The 26,861-nt window shown below is 56.5% G+C and overlaps 1 protein-coding gene across 1 annotated transcript in view; it reads right to left on the bottom strand.

Moving 5' to 3' along the window:
- Positions 1-26,861, bottom strand: part of JPH3 (junctophilin 3) — a 77,239-nt gene that overhangs the window by 39,211 nt on the left and 11,167 nt on the right. The window contains exon 2 of the mRNA XM_042231529.1: positions 6,811-7,588. Coding sequence (XP_042087463.1) covers positions 6,811-7,588 — 778 coding nt within the window. The remainder of the gene's footprint in view (positions 1-6,810; positions 7,589-26,861) is intronic.

Genomic DNA, 26,861 nt, shown 5'->3' with positions numbered 1-26,861 from the left:
CGGGAAGGGGCCGGGCCTGCCCCCTCTAGAAGGGGGACACCGGTGACACAGCCCACCCGGTGCCAGAGCTGGGGGCGCATGGGCTTCCTATGGAGCTGCAGCAGCCCAGAACAGCACACACTCATTATCCTACGGTTCCGGAGGTCAGGAGTCCAGAACACATCTGTCTTATCGGCTGAACTGGGGCCGGTTCCCGATGGAGGCTCCAGGGAGATCCATCTCCTCCCTTCCAGCATCTGGAGGCACCAGCACCCCCTGGCTTGTGGCCACGTCATCCTGACATCCACTTGCAACATCACTTACTCTGCCCTCTCGCCTCCCTCCAACAAGGACGCTTGTGATGACACTGGGCCCCCACCCAAGCCATCCTGAGCAGCGCCGAATGTAATCTCATCCGCCAAGTCCCTTCTCCTTAGGAAGGTCACACGTCCACAGGTTCCAGGGATTATCAGGATGCAGGCTTCTTGGTGGGGACAGGGGGCTGTCACTGGCTGACTGCAGGGAGAAACCCCTCAACGACAGAGCAGTCACTCAAGGCTGCCCCACCGCCTCCTCCTGCAGCCCTCCCTCCCAGCCAAGGTAAGGTGATGGAGCCTGGCACCAGGATGAGGCAGCACCTTGCACACGTCCCTCAGCCACACACACTTGCTCTAGGGGTCGCGGTGGGAAAGACCTGTGCCAGCAGCGGAGCCAGGCAGACAAGCACAGTCTTAGCTGCCTTGTAAGACTGCAGGATGGGATGCAGACTTGGGCCAGGCTTCCCAGGCGGCGCTAATGGTAAAGGACTGCCTGCCAATGCAGGAGACACAAGAGACGAGGGGTCGATCCCTGGGTCGGGAAGATCCCCTGGGGGAGGGCGTGGCAACCCACTCCAGTCTTCTTGCCTGGAGAGTCCCACGGACAGAGGAGCCTGGTGGGCTACAGTCCCTGGGGTTGCAGAGTCAGACACGACTGAAGCGACCTAGCACACACCTAACGGCTGGACAGTGGTGGTGCACCCGTAACATAGAATATGACACAGGCACCAGGGCAAAAACCCGACACGGAAAGAGGTCTTTGACATAAGTGAGGGGAAAAGGGAACCAAGCCGCAGAACAGGTCGACAGTACGACTCCTTCACCATGACCCAGAATCCTGTAGGTGTGATATGGTTATCTGTACACACGTTGAAAAAACTGTGATTTCCTCTAAGGAGATGGACAGCCCACGGTGGGACATGCCTACTCGATGCTGTCTGCCTCATTATGTGAGCGCTCCATTACTCAGTGTGTCCAGCTCTTTACAACCCCCGGGACTGTAGCCTGCCAGGTTCCTCTGTCCATGGGATTCTCCTAGGAAGAACACTGGAGTGGGTTGCCATTTCCTTCTCCAGGGGATCTTCCCAACCCTGGGATTGAACCGGCAGGCAGATTCTTTACCACTAGGGCCACCTGGGAAGCCATCTCCCTTATTGCTTTAGTATTTTTACAGGGATGTATTACATTTTAACAAGGAATGATATGAACATATTTTAATCCCATAATAAACCACAACCCCCACCCTGATTTCAGGTCCTTAAATATTTTGTTTTCTTTAAGAGGGAAAGATGCCCCAGTGAGACAGCCCCAGGCCGTCTCCCCTGCAGATAATGCGCCCTCCCTGTCTTGACCCACATTGGGCTCATGCACTGTCCCCCTGCCCCCCCAGGCTCTGGGGACGACCTGCTGAAGACACGTAACTGACAGGGGCAGAGAAGCCACAGCACGGCTTCCCTGGTGGCTCAGTGGTAAAGAATTCACCTGCGGAAGCAGGAGACATGGGTTCCATCCCTGGAGCCCGGGAGCCTCTACTGAAGCCCGTTCGCCCTAGAACCTGCGCTCTGCAACAAGAGAAGCCACCGCAATGAGAAGCCTGCACACTGCAGCTAAAGAGAAGCCCGCACAGCAACAAAAAAGGAGAGAGAGAGAAGCCACAGCAGAAGGCTTAAAGCAAACAGGTCTCCCCGAGGCCCAGACAGACGCCAGCCCAGGATCGACATAAAAAGGCGACTGGGGACGTAGACGCCTGTCCCTGAGCAGACCTCACCGAGGTTTCATGCGTGACGCCCTTCTGTCCAGGGGCAGGGCTGGATTTCAAGAGCACTTCATGGAAGGCAGCCAGCACCCCTCTATTCACAGAGCCCCCAATCTGGGCCCAGATCTGAAGGGGCTGAGAGCAGGCACAGGGCAGCAGGCAGCGCGGAGATGTGAGTTCTAGTCCTGCCTGGGCCACTGCCTGGCTCTGAGACTGGCTCCGCCCTGCCAGCACGGGGGCCTGACTCAGCCAGGCTGCGCTCAGAGCCCGCTTTCCCACCTCGCTGGCGGGGACCACTCCCGTCCTTCAGAAGGGCCGGCCGGCCTGGCGCGAGGATGTGGTGTGCAGCCCCCCATGGGTGCAGGAAGGAGGAATGGCTGCCCCCTGCCAGGAACTTGTCATCTTCCACCTAAACGTCAGGTCAAGGTCCCTCCTAGCTCCACCTGCCCACGACTCTGCTCACTCAGCAAAGCATCAGGAGACAGGTATCAGCTGATGGGCAGCACGCAGGCCTGTGGTCACAGCCCTGCCGACCACCACGACCACTGGCAGCCTTGGCGCACCTCCTGCCCCAACACCCCTGCCCCGCGGGGATCCCGCAGCCTGGAACCGCGAGGCCGCCCCGCCACACCTCCTCCCCTCTCACCCCCGAGCGCAGCAGTCACTCCCAGGAAGCAGAGCCGCCTCCACGCTCCAGGCTGCGGGTTTAGCGCCAGAGGGCAGCCTGGCCAAGAAGAGGCAGCGGGGACAGGAGCGACTGTTCCACACCCAGCCCCTCCCTCTCTGGTCCCCGCAGGGTCTCGGGTGAGGACAGCGAGCTGTCACATTCACCAAACTCAGGCTCTGGTGTAACCCCTACCATCCAGGACCTTGGGGGAAATTTGCCTCTCCTCCCCCCGTGGAGTCAGCTGACCCGCCAGGCCCCACAGCGCCCCTGGATCAGGACTGACCATGTCTACAGGAGGTCCGGCCAGAGACAGACCAAACCTGTGGGAACTTGCAGTTCTATCCTGCAGGCTTTGCCGAGGACGCTGCCCTGCTGGTTCGCGGTGGGTCCGCCTCTCGCCCTGGAGAGTCTGCGGGCACCCAGGAGCAAGAACAGACCTGTGATCCTCCCGGGATGAACGATGTGGCTGTGGCTCCTGGGGAACCTGGCCCAGCTCCACGGTGGCCACGGCCTTGCCTCCAGGTCTCAGAACCGAAGGAGGCGGCCAGGCCCCTGACGATGAGAAGGGGCGGGGCTGAGCATCTTCATTCATTCATTCATTCAGAACTAGCTTCATTCATTCATTCAGAACCAGCTTTTGTGCACCCCAGGGTAGGCCAGCGGGGCCTCTGAGCCCGCCTATCTCTGCAGACTGACCAGCCTGGCACACCTTTCCCTCAGCCCGGGCTCCACGTTACCTGATTGGGCAGGAAGCTCCTCCACCTCCCACCTCGGCCGCAGGCATATCTGCTCCCCGCCCTGGGGGCCCAGCAAGCACTAGCATCCCAGGGGCTCCCCGGGAATACAGGTTCTCAAGCCCCACCAGGATCTGCTGAGGCATCTGCATTTTACACACGTCCTGAGGGGGCTGGGGCAGGGCTCTAGAGCCCAGGTGGCACCCCTGTCGAGGAGCTTGGCATCTCTGGGCAGGCTGCCTGTGTATCCCTGGTGATGCCAGCCTGCACGACGGGCAGCGATGATGGGGACCAACCTGCAGACCTGGCGCTCAGGAGGAACCCCAGCTTCCCATCTCAGCCATGTGGCCCGGCCCTGGCCCTAAAAGCCAGGGTGGGTGCAGTTCACTCTGAAACAGAGGGAACAGGACCCCGTCTGGGACCCCAAGCTCCGTGCCGTCCCCCTTCCCAGGAAGGCCCGTGGCGTCCTCACGGCAGCCGCCCTCCAGGAGGTCCTCACACTGGGAGAGAGAACACACACACACACACACACACACACACACACACACACACACAACCGTTTCTGGCTGGCTCGGCTCAGCGACTGCGCCCTCCTAGGCCCGAGGACGCGGCTCGCTGACGCCAGGCCGGCTCCTGGCTGTGACAGTGACTGCAGCCCGCCGGGGCCAGCCGCTCCGCGGCCCCACGCGGCTGCCGCGGCCGCTTTCACGCTCCGGTGGAGGGCGGGCCTCGGGGCTCCAGGGCGTCCACTGGCTTCACTCTCCAGGACGGCAGCCTCTGGCTTCTCTCTCTTTTTTTTTTTTTAAATCTAAGCCCATTGAGAAAACGCAGGCAAGTGCAGCTCCTGCCGCAGCCTGGAATGGAGGCTCGTCCTCACTGTGTCTGGGGACTGAGGACACTGTCCCCTCCCACCTCTGATGGTGGCCCAGGGCACTATGAGGCCGCCAGGCTGAGACCACATCAGGGTGTGCATTCACACCCAACTCCCCGCAGGCCGGGGTGCAAGGCGAGGGGCCAACCTGGTTCAGGGGTCACCTGGGAGGGTAGCCAGGTCCCACACTCGCTGAGGGCACTGCATGCTGCTCCATGTCATCTGTCTACAAGGACCCAGCCCAGAGAGGGTGAGTGCCCTCCCCAGGCTGCTTAGCAGTGGTGGGCCAGGCTGGATGTTCAGCGAGCCAGCACGCAATTCACGGAGCCACCCTCAGGCCTTTGCAGCAGGCAGGCAGCTGCATGGGGGCCCAGGTAGGGGTCCTCAGGGAGCTGGCTCTGAGCTCCACCCACACCACCACATCCATGTACTCCTTCTTAGAGACCAGCACCCCCCAGGTTCTGGGAGTGTGTCAGAAAACTGCCCTGCATCCCATGTCCCCAGTTCCAAGAGGTTCACCTGAGTGACAGACTTTCAAATAAAATCAGAACTTCCCTGGTGGTCCAGAGGCTAAGACCCCACACTTCCAATGCAGGGGGCCCGGGTTCAATCCCTGGTCAGGGAACTAGATCCCACATGCCACGACTCAGAGTTCGCACACCACAACTAAAGATCCTGCAGCCGCAACAAAGATTGAAGATCCCGTTACTACAACCAAGACTTGGCGCAGCCAAATAAATAAATACTAGCAAAAATAAAATAGCCAATTCCAGGGCATACTGTCCATGAAATCTTTGTGCTTCTTGCCTCACAAGCCTCTAAATTTCTGACGACACTGACCCCCTGCCCTGTAAAGTGCCTCGTATCCACTGAGGTCAACAAGACAAACAAACACAAATGGTAAAAAACAGATGAACTATTGGAAGGAAAGAAAAAAGCCCAACACCAGCCGGGTCTCTGGGTGATGCATGCGACCTGCCCTTAGGCTGCTCCTTGCCTTTCATGTTCCATCATTCCGTTTTTCTATGTGGAGCAAGGGTTATACATTCATAAAGGAAAAAATAACCAGGGAACCAAATTTGATTGTACAATACCAGAGGAGCAGTGATAAAAGCTGCTCCTATTTATCGTTGAACACTTCTGGGGGAACTGGAAGGGGTGAACAGAGCAGGGCTGGACCCCGACATTCAGGCAGTAATTCCTTTTTCCCCTTGGCTTCTTGGAATGGGTTTCGTTCCCCTCTAAGATCTTGGATGTGAGTGGCAGATATCCTGCCAACAAACCAGAGCCACCTTTTTTTGTTCTTCCAGTATGGGTGGAAGGTCGCTGAAAATCAGAACCAAATAGGCTACAATAAAGTTTTATTAGCGATGAGGTTGGGAAGGCCTGAGCCGTAACTGAGCTGGGTGTCTCCCTGGAATAACCCCAGCCTGCCTTGGCCGGGAATTCAGAATCATCCAGAAAGACTCAGTGTCTGTCCTCCTGGACACCTCCTGTCTGGGCAGCCTGAGGCATCCAAAGTTTCCCCAGACTCCTGTCCTAGGCCCCATGATCCTCGGGGCTGACCCCAGGGCCCTACCCTGACCCGGAAAAGTACACAGGTGGCCGGAAGCTCTCGACACACTCAAGTCAGGAATGGTACCCTGAGAACCCAGGAGCGTGGCCACCCGGGGGCCCTGGTTTTCAACTGGGTGGCTTCCTTCAACCTGGGGCTGGCAGCTCCTGTTGTCCGTGTCTCCCGCAGCAGCAGCACGGGGCAGACCCAGGCTCACACACTTTCATCTGTGCTTCCTGGGGGGACCCAGGGACCTCTTTTACCAGTTCTGAAGTTCCCACCCCTGCACCAATACAAAGCCACCTCAATAGCCAACACAGCGCCCACCTACAGTCAACTCTGGACCCTGCTTAGGGTCTGGAGGCTTCTGAACCCACACAGTGAGCCCCATGTCCCACTGAGAACAGCTGATGGCCGACAGCACCAAGTTGCAAGTGACTCCTGGGCCAGCGCCCACAGCCCAGCCCTGTTCACTTGGTGCCATCTCCAGGGCCTGTGGAGAATCTGCCTCAGGCTGGGGTGGCCGGGACAGCTACTCCCTGCCTCCCACATCCCTGCAGCACCGGGGGACTCCATGCCGCCTGGGGATGCAGCCGTGGGGGCACACACCTTCCTCTCAGCCAGCAGCTGTGCTATGCATCCTACTAAGAGAATGGCCAACATCGTTCTCCATCAAACACCAGCATATAAAACAAGGAAGAGAGGGGAAGGGAGGTTTGCTCCATTTGAGGGGAGCCTGTAAGACCCAGAGCCTCCTCAGACCAACCATCTCCTTGCACCACCTCTGAGGAACAGCAGGGTTCCACGGGGCATAGTTTGAGAAACACACGCTTAGGCATCGAACCAGGCAGCCCAACCAACCAGACCAGGTCCGGCGGCCCAGAACCGCCCCGCGCCCCACCCCCTATCACGCCGCCCCTCACCCTCCTACCTGGAGGCCGCGATCTCCGCCTTCTGCTTGGCGATGGTGGCCGCCCGCTCGGCCGCCTCCACGGCCCGGTCCACCTTCTCGCGGATCTTGCTGGCGCGCAGCGGGATGAGGTTCTTGCGCTTGCCGCTCACGAGGATGTTCTGCTTGTACTTGCCCTCCTCCTTCGTGCCGTCGGGGAAGGTCATGCAGCCGTAGCCGTGCCGCCGGTTGCCCGCCCACTCGCCCTCGTACTTGAGCCCATCCGAGCGCTGGCTCACGCCGAAGCCCGAGCGCTTGTCGCTCTTCCACTCGCCCACGTAGGTCTCGGTGGTGGTGGCGTCGATGTCGTCCTCGATGGCCGACAGCTCGGCCTCGCCCTCGCCCAGGCTGATGGTGGAGTGGATGTCGCTGGCCGTGGAGCTGACCGAGCTCATGCCGGCCTCGCTGCGGAAGGAGCTCTGCTTGCTGCGCTGGCTGGCCAGGCTGCTCTTGGACTCCGACTTGCGCAGCTTCAGCCCGCTCAGCAGCGAGCGCCGGAACAGCCCTTTCTTCTTGCTCTTGAGGATCTCGGAGTCGCTGTGCGCCACCAGCACGAAGCCCCCGCGGGACACGGCGGGGCTGCCGGCCACGGCGGGGGAGGCGTCGGGGTGAAGCGCCGCGCCATTGGTGTGCTCGCTGCGCAGGGAGTTGATGGAGGTCCTCAGGGGCGAGCGGATGACCGCCGCCATGCCGTAGGGGACACTCTGCCGCACGCCGTAGCCCTGGCGCATGCCGCCGACCCACTGGCCCTGGTAGGTCCCTGCGGAGACAAAGGAGAGGGTGAGGCTCACGGGCGGGAGGGGTGAGGCGGCCTCCACGGTTCGCCCCGTCCTGGGGCAACTCGGCCAGGTTCACAGCGAGGCAGTCAGCCCCCAGGTGGTTTGACGATTGCTATCACGGGTGGTCATTTCTTTGTGTGCTGCCTAAAGTATACCATTCTTTTTTTTAATTTATTTTTAAAATTTATTTATTTTTTATTAAAGAATAATTGCTTTACAGAATTTTGCTGTTTTCTGTCAAAATGCAACATGAATCACCCATAGGTATACATATATCCCCTCTCTTTTGAAACTCCCTCCCATCTCCCTCCCCATCCTACTCCTCTAGGTTGATACAGAGCCCTGTTTGAATTTCCTGAGCCTTACAGCAACTTCCCCCTTGGCTATCTATTTTACATATGGTAGTATAAGTTTCCCTGTTACTCCCCGGTGGTCATTTTTAAAGACCTATCCCTCCTGTTTCTTGAAGCTGAATTCTGCTCCCTTAGGGCTCAGAGATGGGGAGAGAGGAGTCGGATGCAGTCAGGAGTGAACAGCAGAGCTCCTCAGGCACATGGGCACAAGGGTGTGGGAGAGACGAAGAAGCACACCCCAGGTGAGCTGCTCCACACTGGCCTCGTGGGGCTCATGAGTGACAGATATAAGCACACAGAGCCAGGCTACAGACTGGGTACTGACGACACTGGGAGGTAGTGAGTTCTCCATTGCTGGAGGCATCCAAGAAGAGTTGGGAAGACTGGACCTGATGTCTCCAAAAGAATCCAAAGTGGAGACATAGACACTCGTACCTGCACGAGCCCAGCAGCACTACTCACAAAAGCCAGAGAAAATGTGGTCCATCCAACAATGAAACATTGTTCATGCAGCCTCAAGAGGAAGGCCATCCTGCCATTTGCCACAACATGGATGAACCCTGAGGACACCATGTTCGGTGAAATAAACATGTCACAAGGGACACTCGCTATTTGATTCCTCTCACAGGAGATATCCAGGAGTCAAACCAGACAGCCTGAAAGTAGATGGTGGGGCCAGGGCTGGGGCAGGGAGCGGGCAATTACTGCTTATTGGGTACAGAGTTACTGTTTGGGGGGACGGTAGTCCTGAAAACAGGCAGAGGTGATGGCTGTGTGACACTGTAAGAGTGACTGACGCCACTGAACTGTGCACTTAGAAATGGTTCAAGTGGCGAGTTTTATGTTATCTATATATCTCACCACACTCAAGCTAAAACATCACAGCACTGGGCTCATATTCTTGCTCTGCTTATTGGCTGTGTGACTCTTTTACAGGCCGGGTCTCCATTTCTCCTGCATTAGGTAGTTATGCAAATTAAATGGCATTCCTCACACAGCAGGGCGGGGCGCTCCACCGTCTTCCATCCCCCCCCCCCCCCCCCCCCAATACCAACAGCTTTTCTTCCCTTGGGCCACAGCTGCCCTTGCTGAGGCAGAGAGCCTGGACCTGCACCCTGGGTTGTGAGAGGGACGCTGGACTAGCCTTTCAGTCCTGGATGGCTCCTCCCGTCCTGGGTGGGTGGCTGTGGGAAGCTGGCCCTTTAAGGCCAGACCCTTCCACCACACAGCGGCCTTCCTGTGGCCAGTTCAAGCTGGGAGCCAGCAGCTGTTGCAGGGATCTCTGGCTCCCAGCTTCCTGCCACTTCCACTTGTGGGTTGAGGACAGATAAAACACAGGACCCCGAGTTAAATCTGAATTCCACATGGACAAGTAATTTTTAGAGAGTGTTACATGGGACATAGGCTAGAAACAATCAGACTGATGATCTGAAATTCGGGGTTAACTAAATGTCCCATGTGTTTATTTGTTGAATCCAACCGCCCCCGCTGGGGTCTCCCAACATGTCACCCCAGGTTTCTCTGGCAGGCCCCCACAAAGCTGAGGATGCCCTTGCATGAAGAGACTCAGCCCACCTCCCCACCAACACCCCTGCACCCCCTCAAGGCAGGCTGAGCATATAGCTGAGGACACACGGGGGCTCCACACGCAGCCTCGTGGAGGTCGTGGGTATGGGGGTAGAGGGAGGACTCAGAGGGGGGCAGACACGGAATCGAGTTCCCAGCTCCACTCTCTCTGCATTTGTGACCTTGGGAATGTCTGCTTTAAGTTCCCATGCCTCAGTTTCCTCACCTGTAAAACAGGGAAGGTGGCTGTGTGGATTAAATGCGGTAATCCACGTAAAGTGCGGAAAGGTTGTTAATGCTCAGTAATCACCAACTATTGTCCATCACCGTCATTAAAACCTTAGGGATACGTAAAACTGAATCCCTTAGCTGTACACTTGAAACTGTCACAACACTGTAAATCAACTATACTCCAATATAAAACAGAAAGTTTACAAAATGAAAGAGAATTCGGTTAAGGAAGAAACCCTTAGGGATAAACAGCACTTTACCTGGCAGGTGAGGAAACAGGCTCAAAGAGCGACAGGATTCAACCCCAGGGTTCGCGTCCTCCCCCTGCCAGGGCTCTGCACGCAGTGAGGTCCTGCCTACCCTTGTCCAGAGGGCACCAGGCTGGAAGCCACACCTGGCATCCTGTGAGGTGTGGGCCACTTCCATCCCTGAGAAAATGATTGCCCACACCCCCTCCCTCAGATAAAAGGGTAATAACAGGGAGGCGTCGGGAAGTGGGCCTCCCTGTGCCGATCTTGGAGTCTGAACGACGTCCCCACAGGCTGGAGGGCATTGTTCCACCTTCCAGACGTGGACGCGGAGTCCATCGCATACATGGAGGCAAAGGCAAGCTGCAGCTTGCTCTGAGCCTCGGCGCAGGCAAAGCAAGGGTCCCAGGTGGGGATTCGAGCCTCCCTCCCACGCTGAGCTCCCGGGTCCTGCTGCCCTGGCCTTCCACAGGCCACGCAGCCCTGCAGAGGTGAGTCTCTTTTCACATCAGCGAAAAAGCTGCTCGGCATACTATGCCTGAATTCCATGATTCCAGAGGTCCCTGGACAGGTGAGCTGCGGCTGGAGAGGGTCAGAGATGTGTGCAGAAGGTGTGCCCAGACAGGAGCGAATGCTAAAGAGAAGGCTCCGCACAGCCAGCCTCCGCTTTAAAATACACAGCCTCAACGGACATTCCAGGGAGATAGCAGGTTGGTGGTCACCAGGGGCTGGGGGAGGGAGGACGAGAATGACGGCTATCGGGGTCAGGGTTTCCTTTTGGGGTGATCAAGACGGTCTGCAATTAGATGGTAATAACTGGTAGCAGAAAAATGAACAGAAGCAGTGAGAAATGGGCTTCCCAGGTTGTGCTAGGGGTAAAAAACCCTCCTGCCAATGCAGGAGACGTAAGAGACGTTGGTTCGATCCCTGGGTTGGGAAGATCCCCAGGAGGAGGACATGGCAACTTCGGTACTCTGGCCTAGAGAATCCCATGGACAGAGGAGGCTGGCAGGCTACCGTCCATGGGGTCGCAGAATTAGACATGACTGAAGCAACTTTGCATGCACAGTGAGAAACATATCAAGACAGAAGATGAACTGGTCATATTCTAGGTGATTTAAGCAGAATGAGGGCGTCGGGGCTTTGAAACAAATGCCTGTGGTTGCTGGGGCCCTGCTGGGCCAGCCTGCCCAGCGGTGCTGGAGCCTGGGGCTTGGGCACCGGGACTCAGGAGACCCGAGTTCAGAGCAGGGGCTTTCTACTTACCCCAGACCTGGGGTCCTCACTCCACCTCTCAGATCTCCCAATTCATCTGTGACATGGGGGTGACGACCATAACCATCCTCTAGACACATGGAGCCGCGGGTGTGGCCTCCTGCACACGGTGTGACGCGGGCAGTTGAGCCTTCCTTGCTCAGGGCGTGCAGTTTTATTGTATCTGCACTTTTGATTTCTGAATTTACAGCTGATATCAGTAAGAAAAATGAATTTTGATATTACAGAAATACACTCCTGATCAGCTCTGCTGTGACCTGCTGGGATAGCTGGGCCCAGCTTCGGGGCTGGTCCAGATCAGGAGAAAGAAGACAGGCCTTCAGCCAGGAGCCAGCTTCTCCCAAAGTGGGGGCTCTGGGCTGGCCCCCGCTGGGCCAGGTCCTTTCTTCTCCTCCCATCTCCCTTTCTTGTTTGGGCCAGTAGAGGACAGGTTGAAATCAAACCCCTGGTTCCCCATGGCTGTCTCATTGAATCTGGTTGGTTCTTGAAAGAGACTAAGTCCACCGTTTTGTTTTATATGCCAAGCAGCTTGCATGTGGACAGAAGCCAGCCCAGTGCAGAGAGAAGACCGCGGGTGGCCCCGCAGGGGCGCCCTTGCGATGCTGCGGGGTCAGTCTGGGTGGCGCAGACCCCAGGGCAGGGGCAACTTCCTGTCTGCACTCCGTACCCCGACCTGGGGCCCCGCAAGCCCTGTGTCTGCCCCTCACAGGGAGACACCCAAATGCAGATGAATCATCCAGGGGGCACCTGGGGGTGGGGGGGCAGGTAACCTCAGGGGGGTAGGGTGGCATGCAGGTGACCCACTCAGGGACTCTGCACATTGCAATGAAGATGAGGGATGACCCCCGTCACCCAGAACTCAGAACTAGAGCTCAGTGGACCTCAGGTAAGGAAACAAACCTCCCAAACGTGGCCTGTGAGATGCCAACTGGAGCGACCCAGGCCTGCAGAGAAGAGCCAGTGAGGTATGAACACCAGCAGGTCTCAGGCTTGCGGGGCTGTCCAACATCCCTGAGCTCCTGGCCACAGCCCCTGCATTCCTGACGAACCTTCCGGGAAGGCCAACACTGTGCTCAGGGACCCACTGGAGGGCCACTGTGACCATCGCTCTGGGCACACCATGGACACTGGCGCCGTCTGGTTCTGGACACCACCGGGTCCAAATTAAAAAGCTGGCTCTGCTCCACGGCGCTCAGCCAGCGGAGATCCAGGCCTCACCCCCGCCGCCAGGCTCTTGGGTGCTGTGCACAGTCTGCTCTTGCTGACTTACTCAGGTCTCCCCAGAGCCCTAGCGTCTCTCACACGCTTTTATTTTCTTACTGTGGAAACCCCTCCCCAGCCTCATCCACTGAAGTCCTTCCAATGCGTTCATCACAGACACAACGTGTTCAACTGTCAATGTTGTGTTAGTTTCAAGGACCAGTCTGGGGACAAGACAGGTCAGTCCAGCCAGATGCTGCATCCTCCAAGAGCAAGCCCTGGGCGGGACAGGGACTGTTCTTCCTGGGAAGGGCATGGAGCCCACAGCAGACAGGGTGGGGGTGGTGGGGGTGCTCAGGCCAGGGCCCCACCCTGGAAGGATGCTCACCCATGGCACCTGACGGTGAGGGGGCAGGAAAGAACCTCACCTAGGGTAAAACTGGAGAGAATCATGGGAAATGCAGGGTGTGGACACCAAATGGTAAATCCTCATAGAGATGAGATGCTGCACCTTCAAAATGAGTATCAAATGCAATTTTCAAAAAAAGGAAAAGAAAATCAGAGAAAAAGAGTTCCTGGAAATTGAAAGTGGAATGGCCAAAATAAAAATTTTGATGTGAGTTGGATGATAAAGCCAAGGAAATGTTTTAGAAACTAGAACAAAAAGAGGTAGGCAAAGTAGTGAGAGATAGAAGAAATTTAGAGCCATCCATGAGTCATGTGGAAGGCTTCAAATCTATATACTAGGAGCTCCAGAAAGCAAGGAAGGAAACTTACCAAAGATGCAAACTGGGAAAGTGCCCCAGAACTGAAGGATGTGAGCATCCAGGCTGAAAGGGCTCAAGACACCCTGCACGACCAAGCAGAGAGGCACAGCCCAAGCCCAGTGAAACTTCAGAACCTCAGTGAGCAAAGCAAGACCCCGAGCGCTTCCAGAGAAGAAAAAGAGACTTCACACGAAGGGCTGAGAGCATGGCATGAGACCCTTCTGCACCAACACTGAGACCAAGACTTCGGCGGGAATTTCTCTCACTCAGATTTGGATCAAAAATGATTTTCAATCTAAAACTACATATACAACCAATTGACCAAGTAATTAAGCCACAACAACTATCTTCCATGCATCCTTTCTCAGGAAGCTACTGCAGGATGTACTCCACCGAGACGAGGAAGCAAACCACAGAAGACGGAGGACACGGGGGAGCCAACAAACATGAGGGGAAACGATTCTATATATGAGCACAAAAATACCACGGGTTTGAGGGTCCAATTATACTGGTTTTTCTTCCAAAGGTAAAAGCTACAGTGGTTGAATCTGCAGATGCAGAACTGCAGATACTGTGGAACTGCATACCCTGAGGTTGACTATCAATTATACATAGATTTTCAAATTCGTGGAGGGTCGGAGCCCCTTATCCTGACACTGTCCAAGGGTCAATTGTACATAACTTATAGCAAGCAATGAGAGAAAATATACAAATATGAAATGCGTGTATACTGTGTATATGTACAGAATTTGGTGTATTTGTTCAGGCAAAAAGCTGTATGGAGTAGCATTTTACTGAGCATTTGGAAGGTGAGGAAAGAAATGACCAGCATAGTGGTGAGCATTCCCGCCTGTCATGTGGGAGACAGGGGTTCGATTCCCTGACAGGGGAACCAGAGCTTCCCTGGTAGCTCAGCTGGTAAAGAATCCGTCTGTAATACAGCAGACCCCGGTTCGATTCCTGGGTCAGGAAGATCCCTTGGAAAAGAGATAGGCTACCCATTCCAGTATTCTTGAGTTTCCCTAGTGGCTTAGGTGGTAAAGAATCTACCTGCAGTGTGGGAGACCTGGGTTCAATCCCTGGGTTGGGAAGATCCGCTGGAGAAAGGAATGGCTACCCCAATATTCTGGCCTGGAGAATTCCAAGGACAGAGGAGCCTGGCGGGCTACAGTCAATGGGGTCTCAAAGAATTGGACACAACTGAGCGACTTTCATTTCATACATTTGAAAAATGAGGCAGTTACTAACTTATGCTGCACAGGAGAAGTACTTGAGTGTATACAGAATCAATGCATTGCTGGCCCCAGTAATAAGTAATGCTTAATAGTCTTGTAATAATGACAACTCACAACGAATTTAACAGAAGAATTGTAACCATGCTGAAACGGTTAAAGAAGGGAAGAGGAAGGTGGTTCTAAAAGACTGAGAACCTTTTGTTTAAGCCTGCCTCAGTTATACACATAAATATGCATAGGCTATGCTGGTTCTTTGTTGCTGCGCGTAGACTTTCTCTAGTTGTGGTGTGTGGCTTCTGATTGCGGGGGCTTCTCTTGTTGCAGAGCATGGGCTCTAGGGCAAGTAGACTTCAGCAGTTGCAGCACACAGGCTCAGCAGTTGTGCCCCTAGGCACGTGGAATCTTAGTTCCTGGATCAGGGATAGAACCTATGTCCCCGGCATTGGCAGGTGGATTCTTAACCACTGGACCACCAGGCAAGTCCCAAGACTAAGAATCTTCACCTAAGAGTCCCATGCTGAGTCTGAGGAAGTCAGTGCGTGCGTGTTCAGTTGCTCAGTTGTGTCTGATTTCTTTGCGACCTAATGGACTGTAGCCCTTAGGAAGTCAGAACCTAACAGCTAAAAGAGACGATGAGCCAAGGAAGCAGTCAGCACACAGATGTAGAAACTCGGAGGTGGGTCTCTGAAGACACGACTGCAGGAGTTTAAAGCCGTAGTTCTGGGGAGCGGTAGGGGTTGGGATCCCGCTGATTTTGTTCTAAGCGCTATTCTTTGTAGCACCCACTGACATATTAAACTATGGGCCCATCAGCATGACAAAGATTAAATTTGTCAAGGGGGATGAGACTTTCACGAGAAAATTCTCACAATAGTGGTCTTATGCCTGTTTCCCCAGCTGTAGAAACTAAGCCTCAGGATTTGTGTCTCGTGGGGGCCCAAAGGTGAACCTGGATGTCAAGCTAAAGCCCTGCTCCTCACAGAGGCCGCTGACCTGGAGGATGCCCAGCCCTAGTATTTAGCAGGTGGGTAGAGGAAGTCAGAGAGGAAGCCCAGGCGGCAGGTCGGTGGAGGTCTTGGAGGGATGGAGGGGACAAAACTCCCTGAGAAGGCACCAGATATGTCAGATGAGAGGCAGGAAAGGTCAGTGACCTCAGAGGCCATGAGCATCGGGTGCAGGTGATGGCCATTCCCACGCTGAGAACAGGACACCAGCCAGGAAGCCACCCAAGGCTGGGAGGGGCTGGAGCAAAAGCAGAGCCTGTGGAGACCAGCAATTATGGGCCCTCGTGCTGCCCAGAGGGGAGGGCCTTGGACCAGGGAGCCACCCAGGTAGGCCCACCTCCACGGTGGGGGGCAGGGTCCCCAAAGGCTGGGGGAGGACCAGGCTCAGAGCCAGCCTCAGAAAGCATTCTAGGTCGTGCCCGCCCGCCCGACTTCACACCAGCATTGCTCCTTCCGCACCAGTCATCTTTTACTGTCTCCTTATCCACTCATCCTGGGAAGGTTTAGTTTAGTTTTCTTTTTTTAAGATGAATAAATGCTCTATTTATCTGTTACCAGATATTTCTTACAGATTAAAATAGAAAAAGCTTAAAAAAAGATTAAAACGTCAAGAGGGGATGAGAGAGGATGGATGGCATCACCGACTTGATGGACATGAGTTAGAGCAAGCTCCGGGGGTTGGTGATGGACAGGGAGGCCTGGTGTGCTGCAGTGCAGGGGGTTGCAAAAAGTCAGACACAACTGAGCGACTGAACTATAAAGTCTACAGAAAAGTGAGTGCAAGTACAGACACACACGAGTGTGGCGCATGTCTCACAGCCAGTGAGCCAATACTGACACATCGCACCCCTGGCGTGGCCCGTGCCCGGATTCTGGATAAATGCAACAAGCATCTGCCATTACCGGGACATGCAGGGTGTCTCCTTGCCCTAAGAGCCCTCTGCACTCAGCCTGCTCACCCTCCCTCCCCCAGCGCCTGGCCACCACTCAGTTTATGCCGTCTCCACAGTGCTGCCTTTCCAGAAAGTCGGGGTTGGACTCAGTATGAAGCCTTTTCAGACTGGCTTCTTTGACGTTGCAACACACACTTCAGACCTCTGCGCCTCTTGTGGGCCTGAACCATACTGCGTCCTCCACTCCAACTCAAGAGTACCTTTGTTGCCTAAGTTTTGGTGATTACGAATAAATGGAAGGTCTTTTCCAGATCAGGAAAACAAAGAGATGGGTCTAACCTCAGATGAACGAACGCTGTTAAGTGAAGTGAAAGTCGGCTCAGTCGTGTCCGACTCTTTGTGACCCCATGGACCATACAGTCCATGGAATTCTCCAGGCCAGAATACTGGAGCGGGTAGCCTTCCCTTCTCCAGGGGATCTTCCCACCCCAGGGATCGAACCCAGGTCTCCCACATTGCAGGGGGCTTCTTCACAGCTGAGCCCTGTCAAGTCAGGGTTCTACTGAACTTCCCTGCACTGGCTACCTTCTCAGCTGGAGGCACCAAGAAAACACTCCAGGGCACTCGGGTTGGGAACCACAGCCACAGCGTTCGGGGACACCATCCGCTGACATCCGCTGAGCTCTCACCATCTACGGAGGGCCAGGACCTGCCGTCACATCAGGGAGCTCAGAGTGGTGGGGTGACTTGTCCAAGGCCACACAGCAGGCAGGGGTGAAGATCTGAACCTCCCTCCTCTGCTGTCCCCAGAGCTGGAAGGGGCTGTGGGGATGAGGGGCCAGCCCACCCCCGGCACCATCAGCTGACGCATGCACCTCTGGGGCGAGTCTAAGGAGCGGCTGGTCTGTAGACCCCAGCCAGCGGTCCCTTCCCTGAGCTTGGTTCCCTCTGGGCTGCACTCCCTGGGGAGAGCCCCTCTGCTTGCCTGTCAGTCACCCTGACCTCCCTGCAGAGTGCTCACAGCAGGCCCCAGGGAGCCGCAAGGGAGACACTGCCCATTTTACAGACAGAAAAACTGAGGCATGATGAGGTTAAGGCTCTTGCCCAGAGTCCTGATGGAAGTGGCTCAGCTTAGGACCCCTGCCACATGTTCTGGGTTCTCAGGCCTGCAACCTTTCTCCACTGCCCGCCGGAAAACTCTGAGGGGTCTGCATTGAAGTACACAGCCTCCAGCTCCCACCACACCAGGGCCCCTGGCTCAGTGGTCCTCACTCAGGGTGGCAGGACGACTCACCCCATAGGAGGTCCCTTTAGGATGCAGCTCTGCGCCTGGCACTAAGGGGCTGGCCCCGGGAGGCGGGAGGACCCCGGGCTTCGCTCAGAGGCGGCAGCTGCTGCTTCTGACCCAGTCATGTCAAGTGCAGCCTCCACTCTAGAGTCAACGTTTTCAAGGCACAGGCTGGGGAGATCTGGGCATCCCTCCCATAGCTTCCAAGCTTCAGCCGTACCTCCTCTCGGGCCTCAGTGAGCAGGGACCACCCCTGCCCACCTCTCCTGCCCCTCCCCCTGGGCCTGAACAGGGGAGAGCGGAATAGAAGGCAGGGTTCCCAAGCCTGCCACCCAGGAAGCCTCCTTCTGGGCCTGTGCCTCTCTCTCTGGTCACCCAGGGGATATCGTGATTCACTTGCAGAATCACGGCAGGGCTGGCCTCTTAGAAGTGAGGGGGTTACAGAAGCAATTGTGAGGTGTGGCAGCGTGGGCCACTGGGCAGGAGTGGGAGGAGGAAGCAAGGGAGCCCCCTCCTCAGGGAGGCCCTTCATCAGCGTGGCTGGAAGTCAGGCAGGCCTGAGCACAGATCCTGGAAGGATGACCCGACCTGGGCCTCTATCTGCAAAATGGGGGTAAAATTATTTCCCCTCGGGCTAAAGAAAGAGGGGAGGAGCGAGGAGCTGGAGCCAGGCCGACACTCAACGCCTCCAGAGCTGCCCTGAGACACCTGACGTGGCTGTGGCTCTGCGTCCCCTTCTGTGGAGGGCGACAGTCCACCCTGGGGACACTCAAGGGGAGAAAGTGGATTTGTACTTGCAAAGCGCCTCACGATGGTGCGTGGCAGGGTCTGCATTAAGTACATCACACCAGAAGCCACGACTGTCTTGCATGTGACCAGGCAGAGGACTTGGGGGCTGTGAAGGACGGTGGTGGCCATGGCTGCTCTGGGCTGGGGTCTCCGACAGCGTCCGCAACCCAGGACCTCGATGAAATGCAGATTCTCAGGCTCCCCTGGGCCCCTCGAAGCAGAAACTCTGGGGATGGGCAGACCACCAGGGCTATAACACCCTCTGGGTTTCTCAGCACTTGAGGTCAAGCACCCAGGCTGTCCTGTTAGAACACCTGCAGGACCTTAAACTAATGACCGATGCCCCATCCACCCAGAGACGCTGATGCAGTGGTCAGAGGCAAGGCCTGAGCAGAGGTGGGTTTTAAAAACTCGAGGGGGACTTCCCTGGTGGTCCAGTGGCTAAAGCTCCACACTCCCAATGCAGGGGGCCTGGGTTCAATCCCTGGTCAGGGAACTAGATCTCACATGCCGCAGTGAAGATGGAAAATCCTGAGTGCTACGACTGAGACTCAGAGCCGCCAAATGAATAAATAACCATTAAAAAAAAGAAGCAGCTTGCGTGTGATTCTTATTTCAGGACCAATAACCATTTTCTTTGTTACATTTTTTGAGGACCAAGATTTTGCTGAAGAGCTGCCAGAGGTCAAGCTCCCAGCTTCCCCCCGGGCTGCAGCCTCTGTTTCACACTCTCTGGGGAGCCCTGCCGGCTCTTCTCAGGGACAAGTGCTGTACACACACACCAGACACCCCAGGACCATGGCCTGGGCCCAGGCTGCAGGCCGACACCGGGGAAGGACGGAGGATTGGGGCTTCGGAGGGATCTGACCCTCCTGATGTGACTTGAGCTCTGAGCCACTGTCACAGGAAAACACCCAAGCCCACCACCAAAAGCAGGGGCTCCCACACCCCCACCAGCCTGGGCCCTAGTGTGCAGGGCTTTTTCCAAAGCCCTCAAACGTGGAGAACAGGCTCGCTGGTCACGCTCAGTGTGAGAGCCTCCCCAGGGTCCCTCCCTGTCCCCTCCCTGGCTTCCTGTGGCTTGGGGACAGCCCCTCCTCTAAATGACTGGTTATCCCGACCCATAACCACCAGACACCTTCTGAGTGCCAGGGGCTGAGGGTATAGAGAACAAAGAACTTCATGGACCTGAGATTTAGGGGGACAGATTTAGAGACACTAGGTGAACCGCACCCTGAAGAAAGCTAGAGCAGGGCATCGGAGGTCGGGGGTCAGGGGGAGGAACATGGGTGCGGCCACCTGCAGGGGGTGACACTGAGCGGTCTCCGCGCTCGGCACAGACCGTGTGCTCAAGAAATGATTTTCTCCAAACACAGACTTCACCATGTCCAGGAACAGATTTCCAGGTTTGGGTGAGGGGTGGGGGGATTCGTAAAAATGTCTCAGCTTCCAGGAAATTCTTTTTAAAAGAAGCTGAAATGTAAAAGGGTTCAGACGCTCTGGAAAGCAGTCTGGCAGTTTCTCTTAAGTGGAGAAGTCCAGCCTGACCCAGTAATTTCATTCCTGGCTTGATACCCAAGAATGAAATGAATAAAACACAAGTTGACACACAAACCTGTACAAGAATGTTCACACAGCAGTACCGCGTGAAACAACCCAGAGGTCCATCACTGGACGACTGGATAAACTGAATGTGGTCCTTCCATATGCTGGAATATTACCCAGTCTTAATACTCATGTGGCCTGTAGTCAAGCTTTGACAAGGATGGATCTCGAAAACGGTACAGGGAGAGAAAGAAGCCAGACAGCACAGGGTTCCAGCTCCATGAAGTGTCCACGGTGGACAGATCTGCAGAGACAGAGAGCAGATTCCTGGTTGCCAGGGGCTAGGGGATGAGCAGGGGTGATGACAGCTGTGCACAGGGCTTCTTTTTGAGGTGATGAAAATGCTCTAAAATTGACTGGTGATGCCTACCCAACTCCGAATATACTAGAGGTCACGTGATTGCACGCCTTAAATGGGGGAACTGTGTGTTGTATGAACTGTAGCTCAAACCATAAAAAACAGAGCCTTGGTCCGCAGAGGCCCTGCAGTTTGAGCAGGGTGGGCCCTGGCGGGGAGCTGGCCCCGCCCTTCCTCTGCCTTGGGGAGGGGCCTGGGGGGTCTCTGCACGTCCCCCCAACCCCCACTGACAGGCATCACAGCTCCCCTGACCACCCCGGTGGGGACATGACCACTTCCAGTCAAGGTCAGGAAAAAACCCTCTGATTACTGGGTTCCATGGGGGCCCCCACAGACGAAGACTCCCAGAAAGCCTGCTCTGCAGCCCAAGGGGGCCCCACAACCTAGGAGTATTTCCAAGCTGTGCCCTGAACTCCCACAGAACACCCCCAAACCCAGAGGCCCCGGCAGCAGGTAGGGTGGAGAAGGCTCCGGTCAGGACCCCCCTCAGGAGGTGGGCTCTCTGACTTCAGGCCATACATCTGCTCCCGAGGTGGGGGCGTGCTGGGGCAGGGACCCCCACCCCAGGATCGGTGGGCTCCCACGGGGAGGGAGGAATTGGGGATTGCGGGGGAAGAAATTGTATCCTTATTTCACTGGCAGCAAACTGTGGTGGTGGTCGCCAAACCCGGGACACTGTCACCCCCGGAAACGGCACATCCAGTGAGGGTGGCTGCGAACGCCCTGGAAGAGCGTTATACCCAGGCCTGCCGGCCAGAGAGCTGAAAACATGGCTCACACGCCCACTCTGCCGGACACCGGAGTAGCCAGCCGGGGGGCGCCTAGGCCCGGGACACGCAGCACCACTGCCCTGAACCCGCCCCGTGGACCCCAAGGGCAGAGGGAGGGGCAGGAGAGGCCCACACGGTGTCCACCAGCCAGCAGACCCCCCACCTCCACTGCCCCTCCGACTCAACGCCCAAGGGGCCCGGGGACCTTCCGGAGAGGCAAGGGCGCTGGGAGGACTCCGGAGGCACACGCTCAGAATCACCCCCGATGACCCTCAGGCAGCTTGCCGGGCAGGGGTCCAGGCCTGGGGTTCTCCTACAGGATGGCCCAGGGAGCGGCTCCGGGCAGAAGGAGGGGGTGTCCCCAGGTTGGGGAGTTCTGATCCACAGTGGGGTGAGGCGGCCCTGAGTTTTCACCCCAGGACTTTGGACCAAACTGACAGCAGCTCAAGTGGGATCAGGTGTGGGCTGCTTGGGGGATGGGGACCCAGTTCTACCAGGGACCCCTCACTGTCCAGAGAAGGGGGCCCAGGGCTGAACGCTGAGGCAGGGGTGCCTGCCTGGAGCACGGAAGCCTGAAGCACGGAAGCAGCCTGGCTGCTGGCAGTGAGACAGGCCACCCACCCCCCATCACCCCGGCCCTGCTCAGGCTGCTCTGGGCTTCAGGACAGCCGGCCTCAGGGGACAGCTGCTGGGGCTTCATGGAAAGGTGCGTGGGAAGGGCTGGGCACTGGGCTTCTGAACAAGGGGGACTGAGCAATAACACGTGTGCCCTTGGCGGGGCGGAAGGGCTCATTCTCTCTCGCTGCCCCCACGGCCCGCCCCCAGCTCCTCGGCTCTTCCTCCCCAGGCCTGCCTCTCTGCCCTCCATCTCTCTCTGCCCTCCCCGTCTCTCCTTCCTTCTGTCTCTCTCCCCTGCTCTCCTCCCTTCCTCTCTCCTGTCTCTCCACTAACACAGTCAGTAACAGGGCAGCCTCCAGCCCCGAGAAAACCCTGACTTCTGCTGTATTTCTGCCGCATTCTCTCGGGGACTCATAATTCATTTCTTCCACATTTGGGCCCGGCCCCCTGCACGCAGCCACTGAGGCCCCCACGCAGGGTGCGCGGGTCCCCAGTCTGTCTGGGCAGCGCAGGATGCTGGGAGAATCCGGCCCAGCTGTGGACTGGGACCTTGGGCCCCAGCGGGTTACCTCCTGGCTCGTTTCTCCTGACCATCGGGTTGATTTTGTGCAGACAGAAGGGTCCCCACGCACCGGGCAGGGGGTCTGGCCCCCAGGCATGGCCCGTTGTGCCCGGCCAGACACAGCCACGCTGGTCCCCCACCCCTCACCCGTACTTCCCGGGGCTGCCTTGTTCTCTCTGCCTCTGGGGGTGATTAAACATCTCTTCCTTGTGCACCTCTGACACCTGCCTCTCTCCTGAAACTCTCAAGTCTCTGTGGAAAAGTGCCGCACTAGAAAGTGTTCCCAGATGCCCAGACACCTGCTGGTCCTGTCCAGGATTTGCTGACACAGGTCCCCAGCCTGTGCAAACACACAACCCGCCCTGGGGCTCTCGGACCCCTCTCTCCCCAAGGCCTAGCTCATTGCCCAGCACAGTCAGTGCTCAGTAAATACCTGCGTGGGTCCCCACTTTCCCACAGACACCACTGCCGTTCTCGCCTGGCTGGTAACACGGAGCCTAAATGCAACCCATCACAGCCACCTCACTGAGAAGTAGACAGGACCGCCTGGCCCCTTAGCTGGTGCACCGAGGTCCCAATGTTTACTGAGCCCCTGCTGTGTGCCTGGCACTGTGCTAGGTATTCGGGCGAAGAGAAAGGCACCCACAATGTATTTCAAGGAATCTGTCACCCAAGGGGGCGGCAGCATGCCAGTGGGCACCCTGGGGGTGGCTAAGAGTCAGGTGGTTCAGTTTAAGTCACTGTGATATCTACAATACATTAAAAATAGCTTTAGAACCAAATAATATAAAGACAAATAACCCCATCTTAAAGTGGGCAAGGATCTGGACAGACATTTCTCTGAAGTCTCACAAATGGCCAAGAAGCACATGAAAAGATGTTCAACATCACTGGTTATTAGGGAAACACAAATCAAAATCACAGTGAGACACCACTTCACACCCACCAGGATGGCCATAATCAAAAAGACAGATATAACAGGTGTTCGAGAGGATGTGGAGGGATTGGAACCCTCAGACCCAAGACTGACGGGATTGCAAAACCATGCAGCTGCTTTGGAAGAGTCCCGCAGCTCCTCAAAAGGTGAAACACGGTTACCATCAGACCTCACAGTTCCACTTGTGAGTATTTACCCAAGAGAATGGAAAACATTTCCACATGAAACTGTATCCACAAATGTTCACAGCAGCGATATTCACAACAGTCCAAGGGTGGAACCAGTACAAATGTCCATCGACGGATGGATGGATAAACAAACCGAGGTCTATCCATATAGACTGCTACTCAGTCTTAAAAAGGAAAGAAGGGGCTTCCCTGGTGGCTCAGTGGTAAAGAATCCACTTGCCAATGGAAGAGACACAAGTTTAATCCCTGATCCCACATGCTGTGCAGCTGAGCCGGTGCTTTAGAGCCCAGGAGCTGCAACTACTTTAGCCCATGGGCTGCAACTACTGAAGCCCGCATGCCCAGAGCCCGTGCTCTGCAACAAGAGCAGCCGTCCCAGTGAGAAGCCCATGGAGCGGAACTAGAGCGTGGCCCCTGCTCACCACAGCTAGAGGAAAGCCCACGCAGCAGGGAAGACCCAGCACAGCCAAACGTAAATTAAAAAAATTTTTAAACCAAAAAAAGGAATGAACTTCTGATACATGGCATGCTGATGGACCCGGGCGCTGAGTGAAATAAGCCAAACCCAGAAGACCACATGCAGAGCGTAGGATTCCATCCCCATGAAACGTCCGGAACAGGCAGGTCCACAGACAGCAGAACAGGGCTTGTCAAGGGCTGGGGGGTGGCGAGCAATGGGGAGTCACTGCTTAAGGCAGAACAGGGTTTCTTTTGTGGGTGATAAAAATGTTCTACAATTAGGCGGTGAGGACAGCTGCGCAACCTTATGAACATTCTAAAGAGCACCGAATTATGCACTTTAAAATAGTGGGTTCTATGTAAATTATATCTCAATAAACACAATACGATTTGTCTTCTCTCAGGGCACAGGCGTGACCTGGGACCACTTATGATATAATAGGGTAAGTGGGGAGGATGTGAAGCACAGAATGGGGGCTACCATCCACCCCTGGGGTTTGCGAAGGGTCCACAACAGCAGCAATAGCAGCTTATTCATGGAGCGTCCGTGGGTACCAGGTGCGAGCGCGGAAATCTTCACCTGAGCTCATGGACCTTCAGGAAGGCCCGCGCGGGCTTTAACCGATAGCCTGTGCTCTGAACTCAGCCCTGTGCTCTGTGAGTCCGTGGCTTCCGGAATCCAGCTCTCCCTCATGACTTGGGCAGGCCGCTCTATCCTCTGTCCCTGCTTTCCTGGTCTGTAAATGGGCACACTATGTGGGAGTGATCAGATGACCTCATGGAGGAAAGTGGTGCCCATGTGGACAGGACAAGCGAGGACTGAGTCCCTGGCCCGCCTCTGTCCTGTTGCTCCCTCGGTCTGTCTTCACCCCCAATCCTCCTCGTCCTCCTCCAATTTTGAGGCCTAGGGCCCTTCTAGGAAGATGCCTCCCCTGACTTTCAGCATCACCTCCCACAGGACGATGTCCCCTGAGACCCGACTCACAACCCTCACCATACCCTGTCCTCCCCCGACCCACATCCACTCCTCCCCAGGGTCCCCTCAGCCCCCAGTTTCCGGGCACTGTCTGTCTGCACTCCACCCCCCTGCTCTGCCCACCTGCAAATTCTCAGGCCTCTGGTTCTCCCCTGCACACTGTCTTGACCCAGACTCAGGCCATCATCCCCTCCCTCTTGGACACCTGCACCCCTCCCGGGGGCCCCCAGCTTCCTCTCTAGCCCCTCTTTTCCGTTCCCACCCAGCAGCCAGAGTGATCATCTAAACACAGCCACACAACTGCCGCACGGCCCAGCAAGCGCGCACCTGGGCATTTATCCCAGAGATAGGAAGGCTTAGGTTCGCACAAAGCCTCTGCGTGGAAGAGCGCAGCGGTGGCATTCATGGCAGGCCCCTGCGGGAACACCCCAGACGCCCCTCAACGGGGACAGGGCGCCTCTCCATTCACGGAGGAGCACAGTGGGCAGCGAAAGGAACCAACTGTTGGCAGGAGCAATGGCCTGGATGGTCTCCAGGGAACCACAGCGAGCGACAAAGGCAGCTCCCAAAGGCCACATCTGTAGAATATTCTTGGAGTGAGAAATGACAGAAATGGAGAGCAGGTCTGTGGTCGCAGAGGCTGAGGAGACCGGTGCGGTGGGATGGGGAGGGATGGATGTGGCCCTAAAGGAGGACAGAGGGTCCAGATGGTGACGAGATGTTCTGTCTGAGACAGTACCCACGCTGGCATTCGGACTATAATACCGTACTAGAGTTTTGCAAAATGTTACCCCTTGGGGCATGTGGTGGAGGGTTCAGGGGATGTCCTGTATCATTCTCACGAGTGCGTGTGAATCTACAATCATCTGGAAAGAAAACACTTAATTACGAAAGCACAAACACCAGATCGCATGCTGCCCCGCTTAAATCGTTCAGAGCCCTTCCCTGGCCTCTGGACAAAATCCAGCATCCTTCCCGCAGCCCGGAAGCTGAGCTCGGACACCGCTGGGCTCTGCCTACCTCTGCTGCAGACCGAGCCCTGCCTCTGGCCTCTGCACGTGCTGTCCTCCCCGCCCGCACCTTCTCTCGCTCTCCACGGGGCTGCGCTCTCACATCTCCAGCTCCCTGCTAAGGGGTCATTCATTCACCACCCAACCCCAAGTCCCCCTGCAGCAGGCCCTGTGACTGGACCGGGGGTCACAGCCAGGAACTCGACAGACGGGCCTCTGCCCTTCTGGAGTTTCCAGTCCAAGGAGAGAAGATGTCACGGGAGCCAGAGCACAAGCACGGGCACACACGGGGGGCCCAGGGGCACCGAGGGGCCAGTGGAGGGCGGGGGCGCCACACCTGCCAAGCCACAGACCACCCTCACTGTCCTCACCAACGTGCATTTCGAGTGATGCTTGTTATCTCAGAGCGACCCACGAGCAGCTGGGTCCCCAAACTCACCAGTAACAACCCAGTGGTTGGGGGTAGGGCCTCGAAATGCACACGCATTGGCTGCACATCCCCAGGTAGGCAGCGGGGCCCCAGCTCACGCCCCCTGGCTTTTCTCCTACAGCCAGTCTCCGAGAAAGCCTGCGTGGTTTGCGACAGTGGTCGGCCACGTAGGATCTCACCTGGCACTCCTGGCAGGGCCCCCTCAAGCCCCCTTAGTCCCTGAAACCCTCCCATTGGAAACCCCTCCAGGACGTCCCACAGTGCAGGTGCCACCTGGCCCACATGGAAACACCTCCTGTCCCCATTAGCCGTCCTCAGCCCTGATGCAAAGACGTGCTGGGGTGGGGGGACAGGTCTTCCCAGCATGGTCCTCATGACCACCCGCATCAAGCAGCCCCACTGCAGGCCCCCAGGCTCTCCTTTGGGAGCCCGTCCAGGCGGCCCCGGTCAGACCACAAGTAGTTCAGTCCCTGTTTCAGCACTTCCCATCTC

This window comes from Ovis aries, chromosome 14 (assembly GCF_016772045.2).
Source record: "Ovis aries strain OAR_USU_Benz2616 breed Rambouillet chromosome 14, ARS-UI_Ramb_v3.0, whole genome shotgun sequence".
NCBI lineage: Eukaryota > Metazoa > Chordata > Mammalia > Artiodactyla > Bovidae > Ovis > Ovis aries.
The sequence above is the reverse complement of the archived record's forward strand: the minus strand, read 5'-3'. Positions and strand labels throughout refer to the sequence as shown.